Source organism: Papio anubis, chromosome 1 (genome assembly GCF_008728515.1).
Source record: "Papio anubis isolate 15944 chromosome 1, Panubis1.0, whole genome shotgun sequence".
Lineage (NCBI taxonomy): Eukaryota > Metazoa > Chordata > Mammalia > Primates > Cercopithecidae > Papio > Papio anubis.
Window position 1 is genome coordinate 213,915,917 of NC_044976.1, and position 25,174 is coordinate 213,941,090.

Consider the following 25,174-nt stretch of genomic DNA (forward strand, 5'->3'; position numbering starts at 1 on the left):
TTTTCAAATACCAACTCACAGGTATTTGAGGCTGGGCTGTTTTTTGTTGTTTTTTTCTTTTTTTGAGACGGAATCTAGTTCTGTCACCAGGCTGGAGTTCAGTAGCTCAATCTCAGCTTGCCGCAACCTCCACCTCCCAGGTTCAAGTGATTTTCCTGCCTCAGCCTCTCAAGTAGCTGGGATTACAGGCATGCGTCACCACGCCCAGCTAATTTTTGTATTTTTAGTAAAGATGGGGTTTCACCTTGTTGGCTAGGACAGTCTTGATCTCCTGACCTCGTGATCCACCCACTTCAGTCTCCCAAAGTGCTGGGATTACAGGCATGAGCAACCGTGCCCAGCCTGGGCTCACCTTTTAAAAAGTCTTATCTGAGATTCTTCATGGAACAGAGTTCTATCAAAGCCAATGAAAAAGGCCTAAGTGAAAAATAATTATTATTGCTGCACTTTATGCAAATAATCAGGCCAAGTACAGTAAGACTAAAGTTTATTTTCTAAACAAATCAGTTCTATCATGGTTTGTTTTGAATAAAAATGGTGATGAGAGAAAAAAATTACGCTTCAAAAGAAAAACTATAGTACACTGTTGTTAGGTGTCCTTGAGGTTTTTTCTGCAGTTTAGACTAAACACTAAATTCTTTGTGGGTTAGAAGTCCCCAGACTAATGCTTTCAAATCTTTGCTTTTAAAATTGGGAATTGTACTCCTCATCCTAGGACTCATTATTTACCTTATAGCAGGCTGTTCACTTAAACATTGTAGTAAAACTATAGATGAGAGTACTAATGTGTTTGCCATGCCAGCCTTGGAAACCCAACCAGGCCTGCATGAGTCGCTTAGACAGTTGCAAAGCGGTTCCACTCTTCTCACCTTGGAGTTCACTCCCATTCCCATTACGTCCTCTGTCATCTGGAAGAAGCCAGAGCGATCAACGGCCTTTTCCCATCTTCATAACCTACCCAAAGGGAAGGATTGAAACCATCTTTGCAAAATTATGATTGAGACAGTGAGAGAGATCTAACTTAATGGACTGTATCTTGCTTCTAACCTCAAAGCTGTCATTGTTCATTCCTGGGCATAGGCTGAACTAACTTTGGACTTTGGGAGAAATTTAGTTTATAGTTTACATAAAGACGGTAACAGCCCTTTCCCAAAGCAGACCTCCTTCTTGCTTGGAGACTAGATTGCCTTTGTAGGACTAACATTAACCACAAGATTTGAAAATAGGTTTAGGAATCATGCAGCTGGAGGATACAAGATTCTGACTCTCCCTAAACTGCTCCTAAGATTAGTGCTGGAGAGATTTTGCAGACCCTGTACTTGCTGGATCAGCTGGCACCACCCAGATCAATCAACTGGCTCATCTGTTCTTGTGGCACCCACCCAGGAAGTGACTCAGCACAAGAAGACAGCTTCTACTCCCTATGATTTCATCCCCGACCAACCAGCACTCCTGGATCACTGGCTTCCGCCAACCCACCAAGCTATCCTTAAAAACTCTGCTCCCCTGTTGTTCAGAGAGGCTGATTTGAGTAATAATAAAACTCTAGTCTCCTGCAACAAATAAATAAATAAATAAAATAAAAATCATTTATGGTGTGCCTGGCCAGGTCTGGTGGCTCACACCTGTAATCCCAGCACTTTGGGAGGCTGAGGCTGGTGGATCACTTGAGGCCAGGAGTTCAAGACCAGCCTGGGCAACATGGGGAAACCTCGTCAGTACTAAAAATACAAAAATTAGCCGGGCCCTGTGGCACATGCCTGTAATCCCAGCTACTCCTGAGGCTGAAGCAGGAGAATCGCTTGAACGCGGGAGGCGGAGGTTGCAGTGAGCCGAGCCAGATGGAGCCACTGCACTCCAGCCTAGGTGACAGAGGGTGACTCTGTCTCAAAAACAACAAGGCCGAGACGGGCGGATCACGAGGTCAGGAGATCGAGACCATCCTGGCGAACACGGTGAAACCCTGTCTCTACTAAAAAAAACATACAAAAAAAAAAAAAAAAATGAGCCGGGCGAGGTGGCGGGTGCTTGTAGTCCCATCTACTCGGGAGGCTGAGGCAGGAGAATGGCGGGAACCCGGGAGGCGGAGCTTGCAGTGAGCTGAGATCCATCCAGCCACTGCACTCCCGCCTGGGCGACAGAGCGAGACTCCGTCTCAAAACAACAACAACAACAACAACAACAACAACAATCACTTATAACGTGCCTGCTCCCTGGAAAGCACTGCCAGATATGTATTTGCTGTTGCAGTGTCCATACACAGTCACATGAAGATGTGGGCTAAAACACACACTACCTTAAAAGTTTCACATTCATTCAGGCAACTGGGATTTTTCTTTTTCTTCTCTTTCTTTCTTCATTCCCTGCTTCCTTCCTTCTTTCTTTCTTTCTTTTTTTTTTTTTTTTTTAATTGGCAACTCGGATTTTTCGAAGTGTTTTTGCTATCTCACTGCTGGAAAGCCTGGTTCTGCCTTTCCTAAAATCCGGTGTGCAGGTTCGCACTCCAGCTACTTCCAGGCCTCCAGGGAGCGCAGGCAGCAGTGCGCACGCGCACACTTCTCCCTCGCTGGTCCTCAGGCCGGGCCCGCCGTGTCCAGCCGCGCCGGGACCCAAGCGCCTCCTGCTGCCCGCCTGGCCGTCGTCCCCCGGGAATGCGCGAGGCCTGGACGGGAGTGGCCGAGGCGGTTGGGCGGCGGCGGAGCAGGCGCCATGTCAGCCCGGGAAGTGGCCGTGCTGCTGTCGTGGCTGAGCTGCTGTGGCTTGGCCATTTGGAGGTAGAGAGACGCCAGTCGCACGCGAGCGACTGGGCGGGGATTACCCCCGGCAGGGCAGGCGGGAGGGTCCCGCTCCCCACCCCATGCGCCCCGGGACCGCTGGCCCTGGCCGACCACTGCCTCGTCTCCCGACTCCCCAACACCAGCACCAGTGTCCCGCCGCTCCCACCCGAGAGTTTTCCATGAGCGCGAGGGGCCGCTGTTAGCACTTTGCTGACCCAGTTCCTGCAGTAAGGTCGCAGTACCTTCATGCTGTCCTCAGAACATCTGAGTCCCAGTGAAATCTTACTTTTTTGTTTTTTAGGGCGGCGGTTGTCTGTTTTAGAGACGGCCTCTTGCTCCGTTGCCCAGGCTGCAATGCAGTGGCGCCATCATAGCTCCCTGTAGCCTGAAACTCCTGGGCCCAAGCGCTCCTCCCACCTCGGCCTCCTGAATAGCTGGGACCATAGGCACGCGCCACCACGCTTGGCTAAATTAAAAAAAAAAAAAAAAAAAAAATTGGCAGAGACAGGGTCTCACAACATTGCCCAGACTGGTCTCGAACTCGTGGCCTTAAGGGATCCTCCTGCCTGGGCCTCCCAAAGTGCTGTAATTACAGGCCATGAGCTGTGAGCCATGAGCCATCACACCCCAGCCCCTGTGAATACTTACATTCCTGTCCCCTTGTGCACCCTTCTTTTGCCAGAGGAGAGGATCATTGTGGTCCAAGAGTGAGATGACAGTGCCCTTTTCATTAAAAAATAGCACGTGTCTATCTGCACACCCCACATACCTTTGGGCCTCTTAGATCCGTTTCCAACAAGAATACATTAAATATTAGACATGATAAAGCAAGAATGAAAAGGCATTGTCATTGTTATCTGGGACTAAATTAATAAATTAAACGTGACTCTTTGAACGACTGTTCTCTCCCTAGCCTGTCCTCAGCCCCAGTAGGAGTGAGAAGCAGCTGTTGAGGGAGCAGGTGAGGAGAAAAGGCCTGCCAGGAAAGGTCATTTCATCCTTTCACTGCCAGATCTTATTAAATTACATAATTTAACTTTGTAAATTAAAGTACAAAATTTGCCACTTGTATTTTTCTCTCTGTAATGAAAGGGATCTTAGATTCATAAGAAGTGTGAGGTGGTTCACACTTCAAAAAAAGCCTTCAATGACAATAGATTTCGGTTTTATTTATAGGTATATGTAAAATACATGAACTTTTTTTTATTCGATCTGTATATACAGAAAATGTGTTTCATTATAAAGGTGACTGATTTCTGTTAAAAATAAGAATTCAGAGTGCTGTTAAGGCTTGTATAATTCTGATAAGGGAACTGCATAATGATATCCTAGCAACTCTTCCTCTACATACAGAAAAAAGGCCTCTGATTTAAAACTTTAGGGATGGAGCAATTCCAATTGCAATTAGGTATGCAATATAGACATGGAATAGATTCTTGAAGCAAATGGAAGCTGAAGGAATTGTAGGGTGATGATTTATGATAGTCATCAGCTACATGTGCCTTTTGAGCACTTGAAATATAACCCAAATTGGGATATGTTGTAAGTGTAACGTACACACTGGATTTCAAAGACTTAGTATGAAAAAGGAATGTAAAATATCTCTCTAATAATCATTTTATACTGATTACGTGTTGAATAAAACATAATATTATTAATTTTAAGTTTAATTTTAAGTTTAGTTTTAGTTTTAGTTTTAATTAATTAAAAGCTAAAAATTATTAAAATTGATTTCACCCATTTATTCTTGTGCTTTTAAAGGAGCTACTTGAACATTTTTAATTAATAGGAGGTGGCTTGAATTATATTGGACAGGGCTGCGTTAGACGAATCTGATAATCCTGCGTTAGACAGGAATTAAGAACCCTCCATTGCAGCAACATGACAAAACCCTGTCTCTACCCTCTGTAATAACAATTATTGGCGTAGGCATGCAATCTGTAGTCCCAGAAGCTATTTCGGTAGGACGAGGTGAGAGGATCACTTGAGCCTGGGAGGTCAAGGCTGCAGTAAGCCAAAAGTGCTGCACTGTACTCCAGAGACAGACCCTGTCTCAAAAAAAAAAAAAAAAAAAAAAAAAAAAAAAAAAAAAAAAGAAATACTGGTTTTTGAAATCCCAATCTTTATTCTTATTTTAACTCTTTGTAAGTGAAAGAGTTACAGCCCATGTTCTTCAAGAGTTTTCATCCTCCAAAAAAAAAAAAAAAAAAAAGCAGGTAAAGAGTATTAACTTCTCATCTTGTTTTACTGTCTTCAGATACTGAGCAAACCCTAACACATCCAGAGATGTGGGTAGAGGTCACTGATAGCCCCAACTTCAGCCCTGAGTTGCTGTCCAGGAAGGGAATTAGGCAGAAGGGTGAAGCTCCTGGCAACCCAGCTATGCCCTGACCATGTAGAGAATCCTCATATTTGAAGAATAAGTTAGTTTTAATATTCATACTTGGCCTCTTCCTCCACAGGTATTCCAGTAACAGCCCAAACTATCGCATTTTTAGTACCAGAAGTACTGTAAGTGTTGAATTTTTAATAAACTATAGTTAAGTATTAAATTTTTTGAACTTTAAAGCAGAGAGCAGAGTTAATCATATTGAGTTTTACAGACATTGTCGCTCTTCCATTTCATTTCTTTCATCCCGTGTATTACCCTAACACAGGTCCCCTCCTTAATCCATGTCCTTAAATTTGCATGTAGCAAAAATAGTGTTGTTTTGAGTGTTTTTGTGATTTACTATTCACAATGTGGTGTTATTATATAGGTAGGATAACCATTCAGTATACTTCCTAACCTCTTGAGAATGGGAGTGCTATTAATAATTATACAAGAGGTATAAACTGGAACTGTCTAGACAAATCAGGATGTTTGGTCACACAAACTATAGACCTCATTCTCTATATTACTTTTTTTATTCAATACTTTCTACTTCATTTCTTCTTATTGCTGCCTAATTACTAGTGTAAATCAATTATATTTTATATACCCCTATTGCTGGACATATAGCTTCCTGCTATCACAAACAATACTGTAATGAGTGTCCTCTCTACAAGTCGTTTTATGTATCTGTATATCTGTGCAATCATTTACCTGCTATATGTAGCCAAATAGAGTTGCCTGGCCATGGGAAATACACTTAATTTAAGGAAGTTCTGCAAGATTGTTTCCAGAATGGCAGTTACAATTTATATTCTCACTCAATGTACATCTTTACCAAAATTTGATATTATTAAATTTCCTATTTTTTCCCAATCTCATTATTATCCAGTGATAGCTATTGCTGTTGTTACTTTCAATTCTTTGATGACTAGTGATTTTGAGCATCTCTTTGTGTATTATGCAGGCTTCTCCTTCTATTACCTGTTCATACCCTTTGCCCATTTTTTATTTAATTTTCTGCCTTTTCTGATTAACACAGTGCTAGCTACATTGTATTCTAAAAGTTAATCAAATGTTGGTTTCAAAGATTCAGTTATCTCTTTCAAGTTTCTGTTAACTTTGTTTATGGATACTTTACTGGGAAAAAAAGCTAAATTTTGATGAGCCAAGTATCTCTCCTCCTTTGTCTTATGATTTAAACTTTTGGGGGCTCTATTTTTTTTGTTTGTTTGTTTTTGAGACAGAGTCTCAAAAAAGTGTTAATTTTCACAAACAAAAATCTGCTTAGATTTTGATTGGAATTGCACTTGGGGAGAACTGACACTGTTTTCATAGTAACTGGTATCATTATGATATTGAATCTTCCAATTCATGAACAATGATGTAGCCCTCCAGAGTTGATCTCATTATCTTCTTCCTAACTTTAGTAGATTTCTTCTAATGTCTCCCAATTAAACAGATGCTCCCTTTTGGGCAGAGAGAGATACATTTCATTAAATTAACAAAGTATTCATTTGTTCCTAATTTATTGAATATGGTAAAAATAGTCACTATAAGTGATATTTATAGTGAATTGTGGAATGCCTTTTCACAGTCTACGGAAAAAAGTTTTATGAGTTTTCTCCTTAGACTTGTTATCATAGTGAGTCATATTAATATATTCACTTATATTGTATCATCCTTGGATTTTGGAAAAACCCACACAGTATCAATGTAGTATTTCAATATGCTTTCAGGGACTATTGTTACTATTTTATATGAGATTCTTTTATCAATATTCATACTTGAGTTTGCTCCACAGAAGTGTATCTCAGTGGGGATACCACTGAAATTTTGAGCAGGAAAAGTTTTCATTGTGTGGAACTATCCTTTGCAGAACATCTTGCTTCCCTGGTTCCCAAACACTAAGTGGCAGTGACAATCCTCAGGGATTCTATAACCTAAGACACTCTTCCATATTTCCAGATGCTATGTAAGGCAGGCAGAATCCAGCCAGTACACACTTGGATAGCATGCTGCCTGGTATTCGCTTGGAACTGTCAGTGCCTGTGCTGTACAACTTGTTAAACAGTTGTCATATTATCCTTGCCTTTAAGGGAGCATGTGGCAGTCAGGGGTCAGAGGACAGCAGAAACCACTCTAGATTTTAAGCAGAAATTTATTTGTTACAGGAAATTAGGTGCTCACCAAACTGTTGGGAAGGCTAGGAAAGCAAGGGTCTTAGAAACCCCCACTAATTTTTTGGTTTATCAATAGTCAAAAAACTGCTGTTGCCACCAGAGATCAGTACCCGGAGGAAATTTGTGTCCATGTCACAAATCTCTCCCAGTACCTAGTGGGGGATGGTGCTTAATAGAAATATAGGATAGAAGCCTTCCCCAAAACAACTTTTATCTTTGAAACCTGGACTTTTGGTACCACTGCTTGAGGAAGACGAATGACTTCCTCTTTTTCACAAGTTCCAGTCCACATCTGATTTTCAGAATGTAAATATCATTCAGAACCCTTGAGGAGGGTTTCCTGGTTTCCAGCTCCTGCAATCCAGGGATAGCCTAGAATTACGTAGGAGTAAATTATCATGGCTGAGAACACAATACACAAAAATGAATTCCTAGCACTGTATGGTGTCACCCGTAAATTAGAATCAGGAGTCTTTAGTTAATTTTTACTAAATAATTTAACAGTTTCTGTTGTGTTTTCTATCAGTGTTGTACTCCTTTTATAAAAAAATAAATATTTATAATTTGAACCAGGCCCAGATGGTTTCATATGGGAATTCTACCACGTCTTTAAGAAGCACATCATTACAATGTTGTTTAAAATTTTCTAAAGTATAAAAAAGAAAGGTTGAAAAGACCTAAGGGGATATTTCACAAAAAAGGATATACAAATGACCAGTAAACTTATGAAAAATTAGTGAAATGTGAATTAAAATTACAGGGAGATGTAATTACAAACCAATCAGAATGCCTAAAATTAAAAAGACTGAAGATAACAAGGGGTGGTAAGAATGTAAAGCAATAGAAACTCTAATACACTACTAGAAGGAATGCAGGTTGGTATAACCACTTTGAAAACCTGTTTTCTATTATCCAATACTGTTGAATAGATACGTATCCTGTGACACCCTAGTTTGACTCCTAGGTATACATCCAGCACCAGAAGACCTATATAGGAGTGGTTACAACAGCATTATTCCCAATCACTCCAGACTAGAAACAACCCAGAAGCATGTCAATCAGTAGTATAGAGGAATAAATGTGTTTCTCTGTATTCACATAGTGGGATACTACACGGCAGTGGAAATGAGTGCACTGTGTCCACGTGTTGACACAGAACAATATGGACGAATCTCACTATAGTGTGTGAAAGTAGCCATACAGAAAAGAACACATGCTGTATAAACTTTGTAATATTCAAAACCAGGCAAGAGGAATCTGTGTAATATATATTTGCTTTTACCACTTTGCTTTCAAATTTATTGCTATTCATTTGTTTAGAATCTTTGCTTACCATTTCAATCTCTGTTTGTAGCTATTTTATGTCTCCAATAGAATTTATTTGTACACTTTATCTTCCTTTCTTGGACAGTTTTGCCATGTATTGGACCATTTTATTGTTTTTTTTTTCTTTGAGACAAACATAATGTCTGCACAAAAACTAGCACATGAATGTTCATAGAAGCATTATTCATAATAGCCCCCAAGTGCAAACAATGCGAATGTTCAACAGCTAATGAAAGGATAAATAAAATGTAGTACATGTATATAATAGGACATTACTTGTCAATAAAAATGAATGAAGTACTTTTATGTGCTACAACATAGATAAGCCTTGCAAACATTATGCTAAGTGCAAGAAACCTCTCACAAAGGACCACGTGTATGATTTCATTCACATGAAATGTCCAGAATAGGCAAATGTATAGAGACAGAAAGTAAGTTGGTGCCTGCCTAGGGCTGGGAAACAGGGCTAGGGTGGTAACCTCCGAGGACTGTGGCAGTTCTTTTGTGGAGTGTTGAATATGTTCTAAAATTGATTACAGTAATAGTTGCAGAACTATATGAAGATACTAAAAACCATTGAATTGTACACTTTAAATGAGTGAATTGTATAGCATGAATTATATCTCAAAGTTGTTTAAAAAACCATAACCACCATACTAATTAGCACCCCTAAAAATTGATAATCATTCCTTCATGTCATCAAATATCTAGTCAGTATTCAAATGACCAATTGTCATATAAATGTCATTTTCTGTTTGTTTATGTAAATCAAGATCCAGATAAGGTTTATATATTATGATTATATATTTCTTTAGTTTCTTTTGTAAAAGGCAAATTAGTTGAGGTAATTACATACAATGAAATTTACTCCTTTTTGTCCATTCTCTTGTTGATGGCCATTTGGGTTATTTCCAACTTAGAGCTATTTCAGATGAAACTGCTGTGGACATTCATGTACATATGTGGGGACATATATTTTTATTTTGGTTAAATACCTAGGAATGGGATTACTGTGTTAGAAGGCAATGATATGTTTACAGCAAATAAGAAACGACACAACAGTTTTATTCTTTTTCTTTTCTGAGACAGACTCTTACTCTGTTGCCTAGGGTGGTGTGTGTGGCACGATCACGGCTCTCTGCAACCTTGAATTCCTGGACTCAAGCGATCCTTCCACCTCAGCCTCCTGAGTAGCTGGGACTGCAGGCATGCACCACCACACCCAGCTAATTTTATTTTATTAGAGACAAGGTCTTGCTGTGTTGCCCTGGCTGGTCTCAAACTCCTGAGCTCAAGTAGTCCTCCCATCTCAGCCTCTGCAAGTGCCGGGATTACAGGCATGAGCCACTGAACCTGGCCCACGACTATTGTCTGAAGTAGGTGTACCATTTGCATTCCCACCAGCAGCAGAGGAGAGTTCTCATTGTTCTGCATCTTGACTACGTTTTGGCTTGAATTCTACCTTATCTAATATCAGAGTCACAATTCCTGCTTTTATGTTGTGTTTTTTTTTTTTTTTTTTTTTTGGACAGGACCATTTTTCTGGTATACTCTTGCCCATGGCTTTTAAAAAATTTTTGTAAGAGTTAACAGACTTTATTTTTTAGAGCAGTTTTAGGTTCATAGAAAAATGGGCAAACAGTATAGAAAGAGCCCATAAAACCTTCCCATTTTGCCCTATTACTAACATCTTGCATTGGTGTCCTTCGTTTCTTAAAATTGATGAGCCAATATTGATACATCATTATTAACTAGAATCTGTAATTTACATTAGTGTCCACTCTTTGTGTTGTACATTCTGTGAGCTTGGACAAATGTTTAATGACGTATTTCTACCATTATAGTATCACACAGAGTAGTTTCACTGCCCTAAAAATTCTCTCTGCCCTGCCTTTTTCAGTCCTCCCTCTCCCTAGCCCCTTACGTCTTTTAACTGTCTCCGTAGTTTTGCCATTTCCAGAATGTCATTTAGTGGGAATCAAACAGTATGTAACCTTTTCAGATTGGCTTCTTTCACTTAACAATACACATTTAAGTTTCCTCCATGCCTTTTCATGGCTTGATAGCTCGTTTCATTTCAGCACTGAGTAATACTCTATTGTCTGGATCTACCATAGTTTATCCATTCACCTAGTGAAAAATATCCCAGTTGCTTCCCAGTTTGGGCAATTATACATAAAGCTGCCGCAAACATTCGTGTGCAGGTTTTCATGTGGACCTCATTTGGGTAAATACCGAAAAGTGCAATTGCTAGATATATGGTAGGAGTATGTGTAGTTTTGTAAGAAATTGCCAAACTGTCCTCCAAGATGGCCGTACGATTTTACACTGTCACCAGCCATGAATGACAGTGCCGTTGCTCCACGTCTTCACCAGCATTTGGTGTTGTTAGTGTTTTGGATTTTTGCAATTCTAATAGGTGTGTTGTGGTATCTCGTTGCTTTAATTTGCTGTTCCCTGATGACATACTATATGGAGTCTTTTCTTTCTCTTTTTTTTCTCTTTCTTTTCTTTCCTTTTCTTTTCTTTTCTTTTTTTTTTTATTATACTTTAAGTTCTAAGGTACATGTGCACAATGTGCAGGTTTGTTACATATGTATACATGTGCCATGTTGGTGTGCTGCACCCATTAACTCGTCATTTACCTTAAATATATCTCCTTATGCTATCCCCCCTCCCCCCCCGACCCCATGACAGACCCCAGTGTGTGATGTTCCCCTTCCTGTGTCCAGGTGTTCTCATTGTTCAATTACCACCTATGAGTGAGAACATGCGGTGTTTGGTTTTCTGTTCTTGCGATAGTTTGCTGAGAATGACGGTTTCCAGCTGCATCCACGTCTCTACAAAGGACATGAACTCATTCTTTTTTATGGCTACATAGTATTCCATGGTGTATATGTGCCACATTTCTTAATCCAGTCTGTCATGGGCATTTGGGTTGATTCCAAGTCTTTGCTATTGTGAATAGTGCCGCAATAAACATATATGTGCACGTGTCTTTATAGCAGCATGATTTATAATCCTTTGGGTATATCCCCAGTAATGGGATGGCTGGGTCAAATGGTATTTCTAGTTCTAGATCCTTGAAGAATGGCCACACTGTCTTCCACAATGGTTGAACTAGTTTACAGTCTCACCAACGGTGTAAAAGGGTTCCTATTTCTCCACATCCTCTCCAGCACCTCTTGTTTCCTCTCTTTGTCACCTGTATATTATCTTTGGTGAGGTGCCTGTTCAGATCTTTTGCCCATTTTTAAAGATGGGTTTTCATTTTCTTATTGTGGAGTTTTAAGAGTTTTTTTGTGTATTCTGGATACCAATCTTTTATCAGCTATGAGTAACTTTGCAAATATTGTTTCCCAGTCTGTTGCTTGTCTTTTCATTCTCTTTACAGTGTCTTTTACAGAGTAGAAGTTTTAATTTTAATGAAGTCCAATTTATCAAACTTTTTTTTTTGATTTTTGCTTTTTGGGGCATATCTAAGAAGTTGGTGGCAAACCCAAAGTCACCGAGGTTTTCTCTCATTACTTTAGTCTTTCTGGGTCACTGTTTTCTTCTGGTATTTCTTTCGAACAGCATGCATTGGGTCTTGCTGTGTGAGTTAAGCCCATTCACATTGAATTATATAACATGTCTTTGGTCTCAATTCTCATATTAGTTTATCTTAGGTGTGTTATATTTACTGTTTCTTTCTCTTCTGGATTCTTTTCTTTAAAAAAATTGTCTTTCTATATTTAGAAAGGTTTGTATCTTTGTTTTAGTGGTTGCCTTTGTGCTTATACCTTTTGAACATCTTTGGTGCCCTGCTCTTTTATTTACTCTTTTACTGCCTGGTTTCTTTCTTTTTTTGCTTTTTTTGTTTGTTTGTTTGTATGTTTTGTTTTTTTGTTTTTTTGAGATGGAGTCCCACCCTATCGCCCGGACTGGAGTGCAATGGCATGATCTCGGCTCACTGCAACCTCCGACTCCCAGGTTCAAGCAATTCTCTTGCCTCAGCCTCCTGAGTAGCTGGGATTACAGGTGTCCACCACCAAGCCCAGCTATTTTTTTTGTATTTTTAGTAAAGACAGGGTTTCACCATGTTGGCCAGGGTGGTCTCAAACTCGTGATCTGCCCGCCTCCGTTTCCAAAGTGCTGGGATTACAGGTGTGAGCCACCACACTCAGCTTACTGCTTAACAACCAGGCAATGATCTTATTCTACTTTCTTTTTTCATTCTCTTGCGTAGTTTTTAGTCAATGATCTTATTCTACTTTCAATGATCTTATTCTATGTTCATTTCAGTTTTTCAATTTCGTGTATTATTCTTTAATTATAGAATATTATTATAAGAAGATTATCATCCTTTAATTATAGTTCCTGTTATTGCTGTGTTCCAAATATTTTGGTTTTCTTCTTCAGGATCTCCAGATACATGTATATTGGATTTTCTGTGCCTATCTTTCATATTTGTTGCTTAGTCTTAAATCACCTAATCATTTTTTAATCCCTTCTTTGTTTTCTTCTTCTTCTTTTTTTTTTTTTTTTTTTTTTTTGGAGACAGGGTCTTGGTCTTGCTCTGTCATCCAGGCTGGAGTGAAGTGATGCAATCACAGCTTAGTGCAGCCTTTAACGCCTGGACTCAAGTGATCCTCCCACCTCGGCCTCCCCAGTAGCTGGGACTACAGGTGTGTGCCACCACACCCAGCTGATTTTTAAATTTCTTGTAGGGAGGGGTCTCCCTATGTCGCCCAGGCTGGTCTTAAACTCCTGGGCTTAAGTGAGTTTTACTATTGGTTGCTGTATTGTTGTCCAGTGTTTTTGGGGACTATCCTAATTGTTCTTTCTGTGTTTATTAGGAAATTTAAATAGATTTTAAACACTACATCCCCAAAGCCCCTTCCCAATGCTCTTTCATTTGTTTTCTTTTATAAATTTCTACCTATATCCTTCCTTTTATTTGGGGGGATTTTCTCTATTGTCCTTTTATTATCATCTTACACTGAAAACAGAGTTTATTCACTTTCAAATTATCTTATCTAGAGCCTTCTTTTTTTTTTTTTTTTCCCCCGTCTCATTCTGTCACCCAGGCTGGAGTGCAGTGGTGCGATCTCGGCTCACTGTAGCCTCCTCCTCCCGGGTTCAAGCAATTCTTCTGCCTCAGCCTCCTGAGTAGATAAGATTACAGGCATGTGCCACCACGCCTGGCCAATTTTTGTATTTTTAGTAGAGTCAGGGTTTTGCCATGTTGGCCAGGCTGGTCTGGAACTCCTGGCCTCAAGTGATCTACCTGCCTTGGCCTCCCAAAGTGCTGGGATTACAGGCATGAGCCACCACACCTGGCCACAATTTTTGTTTGTTTGTTTGTTTTGTTTGTTTGTTTTTTGAGAAGGAGTCTCGCTCTGTTGCCAGAGTGGAGTACAGTGGTGTGATCTCAGCTCACTGCAATCTCCAACTCCCTGGTTGAAGCGATTCTCCTGCCTCAACCTCCTGAGTAGCTGGGATTACAGGCGCATGCCACCACACCCAGCTAATTTTTGTATTTTTAGTAGAGACGGGGTTTCACCATGTTTGCCAGGATGGTCTCGATCTCCTGACCTCGTGATCTGCCTGCCTCAGCCTCCCAAAGTGCTGGGATTACAGGCGTGAGCCACCACGCCTGGCCATACCACATATTTTTATAATATTAAATGCTTTTACTGTTTATTCATAAACATTTTATACTTTATGATTTTACTTATGAATGATTTAGAAGTAGGGTTTTTTTGTTTGTTTTTTTAAAGACTCCAAATATCTTAGGATTTCTTTTCTGGCTAACTTTATGAGAAATTCTAATTTTATTTCACTAATATCAAAAGGCATTGTATATGTGATAATAATTCTTCAAGATTGGTTAAAACTTTCCTTGTAAATGTGGTCAGTTTTGGCAATTGTTCTATGTGAGATTGCAAATGATGTATATATTTTATATTGCTTAATTTTAGGGGCTGGGTACAGTGGCTTATGTCTGTAATCCCAGCACTTTGGAAGGCTGAGGTAGGAGGACTACTTGAGGCCACGAGTTTGAGACAAGCCTGGTCAACATAGTGAGATCCTGTCTCTATTAAAAAAAAAAAAATTAAAAAGAAAAAACTTTTTAGGAATGTATATAGTTTTAACATACATATCATAAACTTACTAATTATATTTTTTAAGTCTTTGACTACGTTTCCCTCCCCTCCCCAAGTTTGTTTAATTTGAGAAAAGTGTATTTAAACATCTACCACTGTATTTATGGCTTTTGAAATTTCTTCTAGCAAGTCTATCAAATTTTGCTTAATATATTTCAAAGTTATGTTTTATCTTCTCATGAATTTTTCTTTTTTCTTCTTATACACTATCCTATAATATCAAATCTATGAAACGTTTACCACCTGTTATAATCTCCATTTTCCGAGTTAAAACACCAAAGCAATCTTCATATATTATGTACGTGTATATAATTTTGTGTCACAAATATTAGAAGGTAAAATTGGGTTCCAGCTCTGGTGGAAGAAGAGGAATAGTGCTGAAACTAAGACTGATAATGTTAGAAAGTGGATTGGTATACTTCAGGAGGAGAAAGAAGGAACTTCTAAATGAAAGAATAGAGAGGCAGGAAAAAAAGTAGCTTTAGAAATAAGAAAAAGGTGACCGGGCGCGGTGGCTCAAGCCTGTAATCCCACCACTTTGGGAGGCCGAGACGGGCGGATCACGAGGTCAGGAGATCGAGACCATCCTGGCTAACACGGTGAAACCCCGTCTCTACTAAAAAATACAAAAAACTAGCCGGGCAAGGTGGCGGGCGCCTGTAGTCCCAGCTACTCGGGAGGCTGAGGCAGGAGAATGGCGTGAACCCGGGAGGCGGAGCTTGCAGTGAGCTGAGATCCGGCCACTGCACTCCAGCCTGGGTGACAGAGCGAGACTCCGTCTCAAAAAAAAAAAGAAAAAAAAAAGAAAAAGGTGATGAAAGTTATGTTAATAGTCAGTAATGTGTAAATAATAGAATCTCAGAATTAAAAGTGACTTGTTTTTAAGTGAAGGATCATTTCTCATTTGTCTTTTTTTTTTTTTTTCCAAATCCCCAGAACCTACCAGAGTGTCAGTCCCTTCTTAGATACATAATAGATTATTTCTTTTTTTTCTTTTTTTTTTTTTTTGAGACAGCATTTTGCTCTTGTCACCCAGGCTGGAGTGCAGTGGCGCAATCTCAGCTCACTGCAACCTCCACCTCCTGGGTTCAAGCGATTCTCCTGCCTCAGCCTCCTGAGTAGCTGGGATTACAGGCGTGTGCCACCACGCCCAGCTAATTTTTGTATTTTTAGTAGAAACGGGATTTCACCACATTGGCCAGGCTGGTCTCAAACTCATGACCTCAGGTAATCCTCCTGCCTCGGCCTCTCAAAGTGCTGGGATTACAGGCATGAGCCACCGCACCCAGCCAGTGGATTATTGCTGAAGTAAATAAAATTAAAAGTTTATAGTTTTTTGGAGTGACTGCTAAAGTGTCCCAGATGGGTTAAGTTACCTTTTCTTTGTCACATTACTTTGTACAATTTAAAGGAAATTGAATTTTAGTTATTCTTTCTTTAAATAATTAGGACCCAGAAAATTGAATCCTACAACTGAACCCTGAGGTGAAAATTTTGAATCATATTTTTTGCTCGAACTCTTGTTTTCTTTTTTAGATTAAGTTAGAGTATGAAGGAACATTATTTACTGAGTGGAGTGTGCCAGAAATTTGTTTTGTGCTAAATAAAAGGTAAGATTTATGTCATGAATATCAATGTATGTATATATTTTTTAATTCATTCATACAATGTGAACATTCAGATTCAAGGCTGTGATTTAATGTAAATTTTCTTTCATTAAGTAGACATGAAAAGCAAGACAAAATCAGGTTGAATATAGTATAGAAGTAAAATATTGCAAATATTTAAAAATATCTCTTATCAGCATACAATTGAAGTTTTTAGGCTTAAAAAATAGTAAGGGAATTTTATTAATCTCATATGCACCTGTAATTATTCTTTCCCATCTTTTTAAACGCTAGCTCACCCAGGACAGAATTGCGTTGTTCCTCACCTGGTGTTCATGCTATAAAACCAATCGTTACTGGCCCAGTAAGTTGATTTTAATGATACGTTGTTAAATCTTGAATAATCATCCTGTTATCCTGTTATATTTTATTTTGCCTTTCTTTTGAGCTTTTCAATCTAATTTAACCTGTTTTAAATAGTATTAATTGTAACTATAAACAAGCCCTAAAGTTATTGTCAGAATGTCCATTTTTAGGTATAGCTCATGTTAAATTCTAAATTATAAAATTACATACAATTTTTATCTTCGTCTTTTTATTAGTAAGTATGTTAAAGTTCATAGCCACCACCTTGATAACAGGGCTCTCAGATGAGTGGATCTCCTGTCATACACTCCTATGACAACGCCTAGGATTAAGAGTAATTTCTAGCAGATTTATTTTTACTCCACTGCACTGTCTTCAACTGAAGAAAACATGTGAATGCAAATGAATTCGAATGAGGTTGAGTCTCTCTAGTTTACCAAAAACACGCAAAGACAAAGTAAAGCATTTTAAGACACTGGCGTTTTAATAATTAATAACAAAATACTGGCTACATACCTCACAGCTAATGTTCCCGCACAAGCGCGCCTGAAGCTGCAGTTTTACAGACGCCACGTCACCAATCCTGCCTTTACTTTGAGGCTTGTGCCTTCTCTTTAATTAAAAAGCTTTATTGTCAAGGCACAAGTAGACAGAGCTATGTGAGAGAGGCCAGATGAATATTAATTCCTTTTTCAATCCTTATAGAGTGAAACATACTTGAATTTATCTCTTTGAGTCTATGAGTATTTGCCAGTTTCAAGAACACAATTCATGCTGGGCATGGTGGCTCATGCCTGTAACCCCAGCACTTTGGGAGGCCAAGGTGGGCGCATCACCTGAGGTCAGGAGTTCAAGACCAGCCTGGCCAACATAGTGAAACCCTGTCTCTGCTAAAAATAAAAAAATTAGCTGGGCGTGGTGGCAGGCACCTGTAATCCCAGCTACTCGGGAGGCTAAGGCAGGAGAATCACTTGAACCCGGGAGGCGGAGGTTGCGGTGAGCTGAGATCGCACCACTGCACTCCAGCCTCTGTCTCAAAAAGAAAAGAAAAAAAAACCACAACACAATTCATGAGGAAGTAAGGGACTCCTTTTCCTTTTGTTTCATTTTTGTTGTTGTTGTTGTTTTTGAGATGGAGTTTTGCTCTTGTCGCCCAGGCTGGAGTGCAGTGGCATAATCTTGGCTCACTGCAACCTCCGCCTCCTGGGTTCAAACAATTCTCCTGCCTCAGCCTCCCAAGTAGCTGGGATTATAGGCATGTGCCACCACACCCGGCTAATTTTGTATTTTTAGTAGAGACGGGGTTTCTCCATGTTGGTCAGGCTGGAGTCGAACTTCTCACCTCAGGTGATCCACCTGCCTTGGCCTCCCAAAGTGCTGGGATTACAGGTGTGAGCCACCGTGCCCGGCCACATCTGACTTTTGAAAAGCACTCAGTTGTAACAACCAAAAGCATCTCTAGGCATTGCCAAAAGTCCCTGGGGAGCAAAATTACCCCACTGAATGAGAAAATTAGTTGAATTGTATTTCAGTGAGGAAGACAAATGTAATAAAAATGATAAAGATTGCAAGATATAGATAAATATTTAAATATATATTTAAATTTTATTCTGAAATTTTTCTTCCTCTGATCTTAGATAAGTAACTTAGTTCCTGTGTGACTTTTATGCCTATATCCATATTTGCATTTGATTTAATGTTAATATATCAACAGTTTCGTTTGCATTTTCTTTTAGGATGAAGAAGAACGCAATTTATTTGTGGACAGTTCTCACACTTGCTTTCTGTGGTACTATAGAGTTAGGTAAGTAATGCAGTACTGAATAGGTAATTATGCTTTTAAAGAGTATTTCGCTTCAGCTTTTAATTAACCACAAATAGATTATCTATATTATGGTTTCCATACAGCTTTCTTTTTTTTTTTTTTTTGAGACAGAGTCTTGCTCTGTCGCCCAGGCTGGAGTGCAGTGGCCGGATCTCAGCTCACTGCAAGCTCCGCCTCCCGGGTTTACGCCATTCTCCTGCCTCAGCCTCCCGAGTAGCTGGGATTACAGGCGCCCACCACGTTGCCCGGCTAGTTTTTTTGTATTTTTTTAGTAGAGACGGGGTTTCACCGTGTTTGCCAGGATGGTCTCGATCTCCTGACCTCGTGATCCGCCCGTCTCGGCCTCCCAAAGTACTGGGATTACAGGCTTGAGCCACCGCACCCGGCCACCATACAACTTTCATTCACCAACCAAGCTATTCTCAAATACACTGCCAAAGAAATACTGAAGAACAAATAGTAAAATTAAGAGCAACACTATTTTAGCACATACTGTGTCTACATGTTTGTACTTTAATATAAATTCTTTCTTAATTTTTATAATAACCACATAAATGTAAGTCTTTATAGATGTGGAAGCATAAGCATGGATGGGTCAAACAATTTGGAAAAAATACAATGCTACTAAAAGATAGCATTAAGATTTGACTCTGGTTTTTCAGTCTATAGGGCTCTTCTATTATATGCATTTCAGAAATACCGTGTTTGTATTAGATAGCTTTTCAAACTCATGACAAAATGAAGGTAGCTGAATATAAGAAGGGAAAAAGTGGTACACAAATACATTATTAACTGCATAGAAATCATTCAATAAGTTTAAAAAGTATCAGTGATTCGGAATATGCTTTAGTATCATGGTCATGGCAACATCCTAAGCACTGTGTAGGATATAAGGAACTATAGTATGTGGATCCTGACCTCAGGATGCCTGGATAGTACTTACTTCTTTTTATCCACTTCACGTTTATTCCCTTGGGGAAACTATTCCTCCCTATTCTGTGATAATATTGTTAATTTCATGTGATGTATATGGTCTAACTCTACAAACCCACATTTCCTTGGTTACAGTTATTAGTTGAGGATTGGCACATACACGATCCAGGCAGAACCAATCAGAATACTCATGTCTTTAGTAAAGCATGGTTGTTGCTGATAGTTTTATTGTCCTGGTCCACGTAGTCCCTGGTTCTGCAGTTTATGTGGAATTTTTGGATTGGACATCCTGAGCTAGATTGTAAGTCCGAATAATACCTCAGTTTCAGCAAGCTCCACCGGAGTACACATTAACCCAGTCGTCTCTCACTCACTGCCACTTCCCCAGAGTCTTACTGAGAAGCAGGGCGGATCGAGTCTCTGCCACTCATGAAACTGGCAGGCTCTGTCCTTGTTGGCAGTTTCAGAAATACCAATCACCAGCTTTTCCTCTATGGGTTCTGAACCAGTTGAGAAATAGACAAGGGCAAGTTTGGGGATAACAAACCCTGGTAGAGGCCAGGCACAGTGGCTCATGCCTGTAGTCCCAGCTACAAAGGAAGCTGAGTTAGGAGAATAGCTTGACCCCAGAAATTTGAGGTTACTGTGTCAAGGTTATAGTGAGCTATGATTGTGCCACTGTACTCCAGCATGGTGACAGAATGAGACTCTGTCTCATAACATAAAATAATAGGCCGGGCACGGTGGCTCACACCTGTAATCCCAGCATTTTGGGAGGCCAGGGCGGGTGGACCTGAAGTCCAGGCTGGTTCAAGACCAGCCTGAACAAGATGAAACCCCATCTCTATTAAAAATACAAAAAAATTAGCCAGACGTGTTGGCAGGCACCTGTAATCCCAGCTATTAGAGAGGCTGAGGGAGGAGAGTCACTTGAACCTGGGAGGCGGAGGTTGCAGTGAGCTGACATCACGCCACTGCATTTCAGTCTTGGCAACAAGAGCAAAACTCCATCTCAAAAATAAATAAATATATATATATAAAAAAAATAAAATATTTCTGGTAGAGTTGAATTGTAAAAAAGGACCTGCTCCTTTGGCCAAATGGGCTACTTTCTATTCTCCCAAGTAGAGCTCTTGGGAACCGCCAGAGAAGATAATCTGTTGCAATAAGACTGTATGTTTGTGTCCCACCCTGTTTACCCCCAAATTTTTATGCTGAAACCTAATCCCTGATGTGATGGTATCTGGAGGTTGCACCATTGGGAAGTGGTTAGATCATGAGAGAGCAGTCCTTATGAATGGGATTAGTGCTCTTACAGAAGAGACCCCAAAGAGTTCCTTTTTCCCTTCCATCATGCGAGGACCCGGTGAGAAGATAGCACCTTGATCTTTGGACTTTGCAGCCTCCAGACTATGAGAAATAAAGGTTTGTTGTTAAAGCCACCCAGTCTATGGTATTTTTGTTATAGCAGACCAAACTAGGACATCTGCCAAGAAGCATTGAATGGATTACCAATTTCATTTACACACATTAAGACCTAAGAGCTAGGGCTGAAAGAGATGGGCCTCCAGGCTACCCTGATCTTGATATGTTTTCTCCTTGTAAGTAAGAACAGAAGGAAAAGCACCTAGTCTAAAAGCACTAACCAAAAGGTTAGTCCAAAAGAGAGAACTCCGTAGGGACTAAGAGTTTTTCTGTAATATATATTGTAAGAATTTTCAGTCTGTCACCTGTAAAAATAATCAATTAAAGAATAATAATGAGGCCTAGCATGGTGGCTCATCCTTTTAATCTTAGTGTTTTGGGAGGCCACGGTGAGAGGATTGCTTGAGCCCAGGAGTTCAAGAGCAGCCTGGGAAACAGCAAGACTTGTCTCTACAAAAAATAGAGAAAATTTGCTAGGCATGGTGACTTGCATCTGTAGTCCCAACTACTTGGGAGGCTGAGATGGGAGGATCACTTGAGCCCAGGAGTTCAAGACCATCCTGGGAAACACAGCAAGATCTGTCTCTACAAAAAACATTAAAAAGTTGTCAGGTATGATGACTTGCATCTGTAGTTCCAACTACTTGCAAGGCTGAGGTAGGAGGTTCGCTTAAGCCCAGGAGTTCAAAGCTACTGTGAGCTATGATTGCACCACTGCACTCCAGCCTCCATGTCAGAGCAAGACCCCATCTCTAGAAAAAATAAAAATAAAAACAAAGTAATAATAATTAATGGCTAGAAAGATTACATAAAGAATTAAAAGGATAGTAATGAAATCAGTACCAACATGTGTATTACCCAAATCAAGAAATAGAACATCACACCTCTTTATGCCCTACCAACACCTCTTTATGCCCTACCAATCACACTCTATTCACCCTCCAAGAGTTAGACACTATTCTGGATATTGTTCTTTGTCTTTTCGTTATTTTATCCTAAATACTGTATAATGAATGATTTCTTGCCTTTTTCTTATAGTTTAGTGACTATATTTGATTGTAATAAATTGTTTTGTTTTGTCAGTTCTTGAACATTATTTAAATTGAGTCATATGGTAAGTATTCTTCCATGAGTTGCTTCCTTCTCTAAAAATTATGTTTTTGAGACTTATCCGTAGTCAAAGAAGAATCTTTAGTTCTTTCACTGTGACTGCTCTATGGTATTTCATTGTATGACTCTGTTCATTCTGCTGATGCATTTATTTGCAACTACAAATGATGCTGTGAATGCCTGAACATACCTCATAGTGTCCTGCTACTCAAAATGTAATCTGAGGATCAGCAGCACTGACGTCACCTGGAAGTTTATTAGAAGGTGAAGAATGTCAGGCTTTATTCCAGCCCTATGGGATAATAACCTGCACTTTAAGAAGATTCTGAAGGAATTTATGTGTGCATTCTAGTTGGGGAAGTAGTACTGATTTAATGCGTATAAATGAAAGGTTCTCTAAGGTAGAGACCTAAAAGTACAATAGCCTAAAAGTAGGATGTGCATTTGTTCAACTTTCCTGGGGGATGCCCAAGTCACTTTTGAAAGATTGTCCAATTTTATATCCACACTGGTAGTGCGTGAAAGTTCCCATTTTGCTGTATCCTCACCAACACTTAAAATTGTCTGACTTTTTAATTTTTCCAGTCTACTAGGTATGAAATTATGTCATTGTATTTTTATTTACATTTTACTGATTACTGGTGCATTGAGTATATTTTATCTGTTCAGCAGGAATTTTTCTTCTCTTTTCTGTTCAATAAGTATTTTGATCGACTTTTGAGTTATTTTTATTTTCATAATAATTTACAGGATTTCATTATATATCTTAATTTCTACTCCATTATCACATATATATGTGTGTGTGTGTATGTATATATATATATATATACTGAAAGTATTCTGTCCCAGTTTATGCAGATTTTTACTTTCCATGCCTCCTATTGATAAGAAAGGTCTTTAGTATTGTGGATAAATTGATTAATACTTTCCTTTGTGGGTTTATGCCTTTTAAAATCTATTTAAGAAATCTTTTCCTACTTACAAGATCATAAGGATAGGCTCCTATATTGTTTTCTAAAAGTTCTATATGTTTTTTTCTTCTAAAATTAGGTCTTTAATCCACCTGGAATCAGTTTTTGTACAAACTTAGAATAGGAATTCACTTTATTTTTTCTACATGAATAATTAATTTTCTCATACTCATTTAATGAATAATCTATTTATCCAGAATATCTTCTCTTTCATGTATCAATTTTCCATATATGCATGAGTGTTTTTCTGGGCTGGCTATTCTGTTCAGCTGACATATTTGTCCATACTTGAGCAAAACTACATTATCCTTATTACTATAACTGTATTTTTTAAATCTTGACAAGTGGTAGTAGAAATACCCACCCCACTCCAACTCTTCCCAACTTGATTTCTACATTCAGTGCAATCCCAATCAAAATCCCAACAAGTTACTTTATAAATATGAACAAACACATCCTAGAGTGTATATGGAGAAGCAAAAGACTCCGAATAGCCAACACAATATTGAAGGAGAAAAACACAATATTGATAACACCCACTTCTGGCGAGGACATGAACCAGTAACAACTGTCTTTCATTACGGGTGGGAATGCAAAATGACACAACCATGTGGGCTTCAGATGAGCGGTCTTATGCATCTTCTGTTACATTTATTTTAAAGTATTTTATGTTTCTGATGCAATTGTAATTGGTGTTGCAGACTCTAGAATTAACAGGAATTTTACCTCCAAATATTCCCTTCCCGGTTTATGGCTTACTCCTTACCATCATTTTGGTACTTTCTAGTTGTTTATCCTTCAAATTGCACATTTTTCAGTCAATATTTATTCGGATTTATCCACAGACCTATCATTTCTTTGCTCAACGGTGCTTATATTCTCAGACATGTTTTCTCATATTACTTGCTCTTCCTGAAGTGTATCCTTTCAGGGTTCCTTTAGGGAAGATTTCTGAGTGATTAAATTTCTCAGTATTCATGCCTCTGAAAATATCTTTATTTTATCCTCACTCTGGAAAAATCATTTCTCTGGGAATATGATTTTAGGTTGCTTGCTATTTTCTCTAAATGCTTTAAAATTATTTTTTCTTGTGTCTGGCTCCAACTTCAGTTGATAAGTCAGCTGTCTTTCAAATGGTTTTTCCTTTTTAGGTAATCTATATTTTCTCTGTGGTTAAGATCTTGCCTTATCTTTGGTGTTTTACTATTGTATATTTCTTTTGAGATGTATTACAGTTCCTGAATCTGAATATTGGTGTCTTTCATCAATTCTCGAAAATTCACATTTTTTTATTTTTTGAGACGGAGTCTCGCTCTGTCACCCAGGCTGGAGAAAGGTTGCATGATCTCAGCTCACTGCAACTTCTGCCCATGAGTTCAAGTGATTCTCCTGCCTCAGCCTCCCTAGTAGCTGGAATTACAGGCGCCCGCCACCATACCTGGCTAATTTTCGTATTTTTAGTAGAGATGGGGTTTCATCATGTTGGCCAGGCTGGTCTCGAACTCCTCACCCACCTCAGCCTCCCAAAGTGCTGGGATTACAGGCATGAGTGACTGTGCCTGGCCTATCTTTTTAAATATTTGTTCTCCCTTATTCTTTTTTTTTCTCTCTAAATTTTCCTAAGAGAAATGTGTGTCACCTTTTAGTTCTGTCTTTCCTGACTCTTAAAATCTTGTCGTATTTTTCTATCTTTCTGTCTTATTGTGATTCATTCTTAGTTATTTTTTAAATGTTTCATTCAGTTCATTAATTATCTCGTTATCTGTGTCTAAATTTTTTGTTTTTTTTGAAATAGGATCTTGTCCTGTCACCCAGGCTGGAGTGCAGTGGTGCAATCATAGCTCATGCAACCTCAAACTCTTGGGCTCAGGCACTCCTCCCACCTCAAACTCCTGAATACCTGGGACTGCAGGCACACACCACTGTGCTCCACTTTTTTTTTTTTTTTTTTTTTTTCTGTACAGACAGGGTTTCGTTTTGTTGCCCAAGCTAATCCCAAGCTCTTGGCCTCAAGCAATCCTCCTGCCTTGGCCTCTGAAAGCACTGGGAGCCACCATGCCACGCCAGTATCTAAATTTTGTAATCCCTAAAATCCTTTTACCTAGAGGTAATTACTGTACTCTTGTGCCAC

The 25,174-nt window shown here is 39.2% G+C and overlaps 1 protein-coding gene across 17 annotated transcripts in view; it reads left to right on the forward strand.

Moving 5' to 3' along the window:
- Positions 1–25,174, forward strand: part of CATSPERE (catsper channel auxiliary subunit epsilon) — a 181,845-nt gene that overhangs the window by 7,315 nt on the left and 149,356 nt on the right. For 11 of the 17 annotated variants that reach the window (XM_021931885.2, XM_021931889.2, XM_021931887.2 and 8 more), the window contains 4 exons: positions 5,240–5,288; positions 16,343–16,416; positions 16,708–16,777; positions 18,516–18,583. In XM_021931885.2, the coding sequence (XP_021787577.1) occupies positions 5,240–5,288; positions 16,343–16,416; positions 16,708–16,777; positions 18,516–18,583 (261 nt within the window). Of the gene's footprint in view, positions 1–2,438; positions 2,775–3,328; positions 3,739–5,239; positions 5,289–9,926; positions 10,034–13,300; positions 13,325–16,342; positions 16,417–16,707; positions 16,778–18,515; positions 18,584–25,174 lie in introns of those variants that run through there. The other 6 variants (XM_021931893.2, XM_021931912.2, XM_031660040.1 and 3 more) reach the window with 6 other exon arrangements.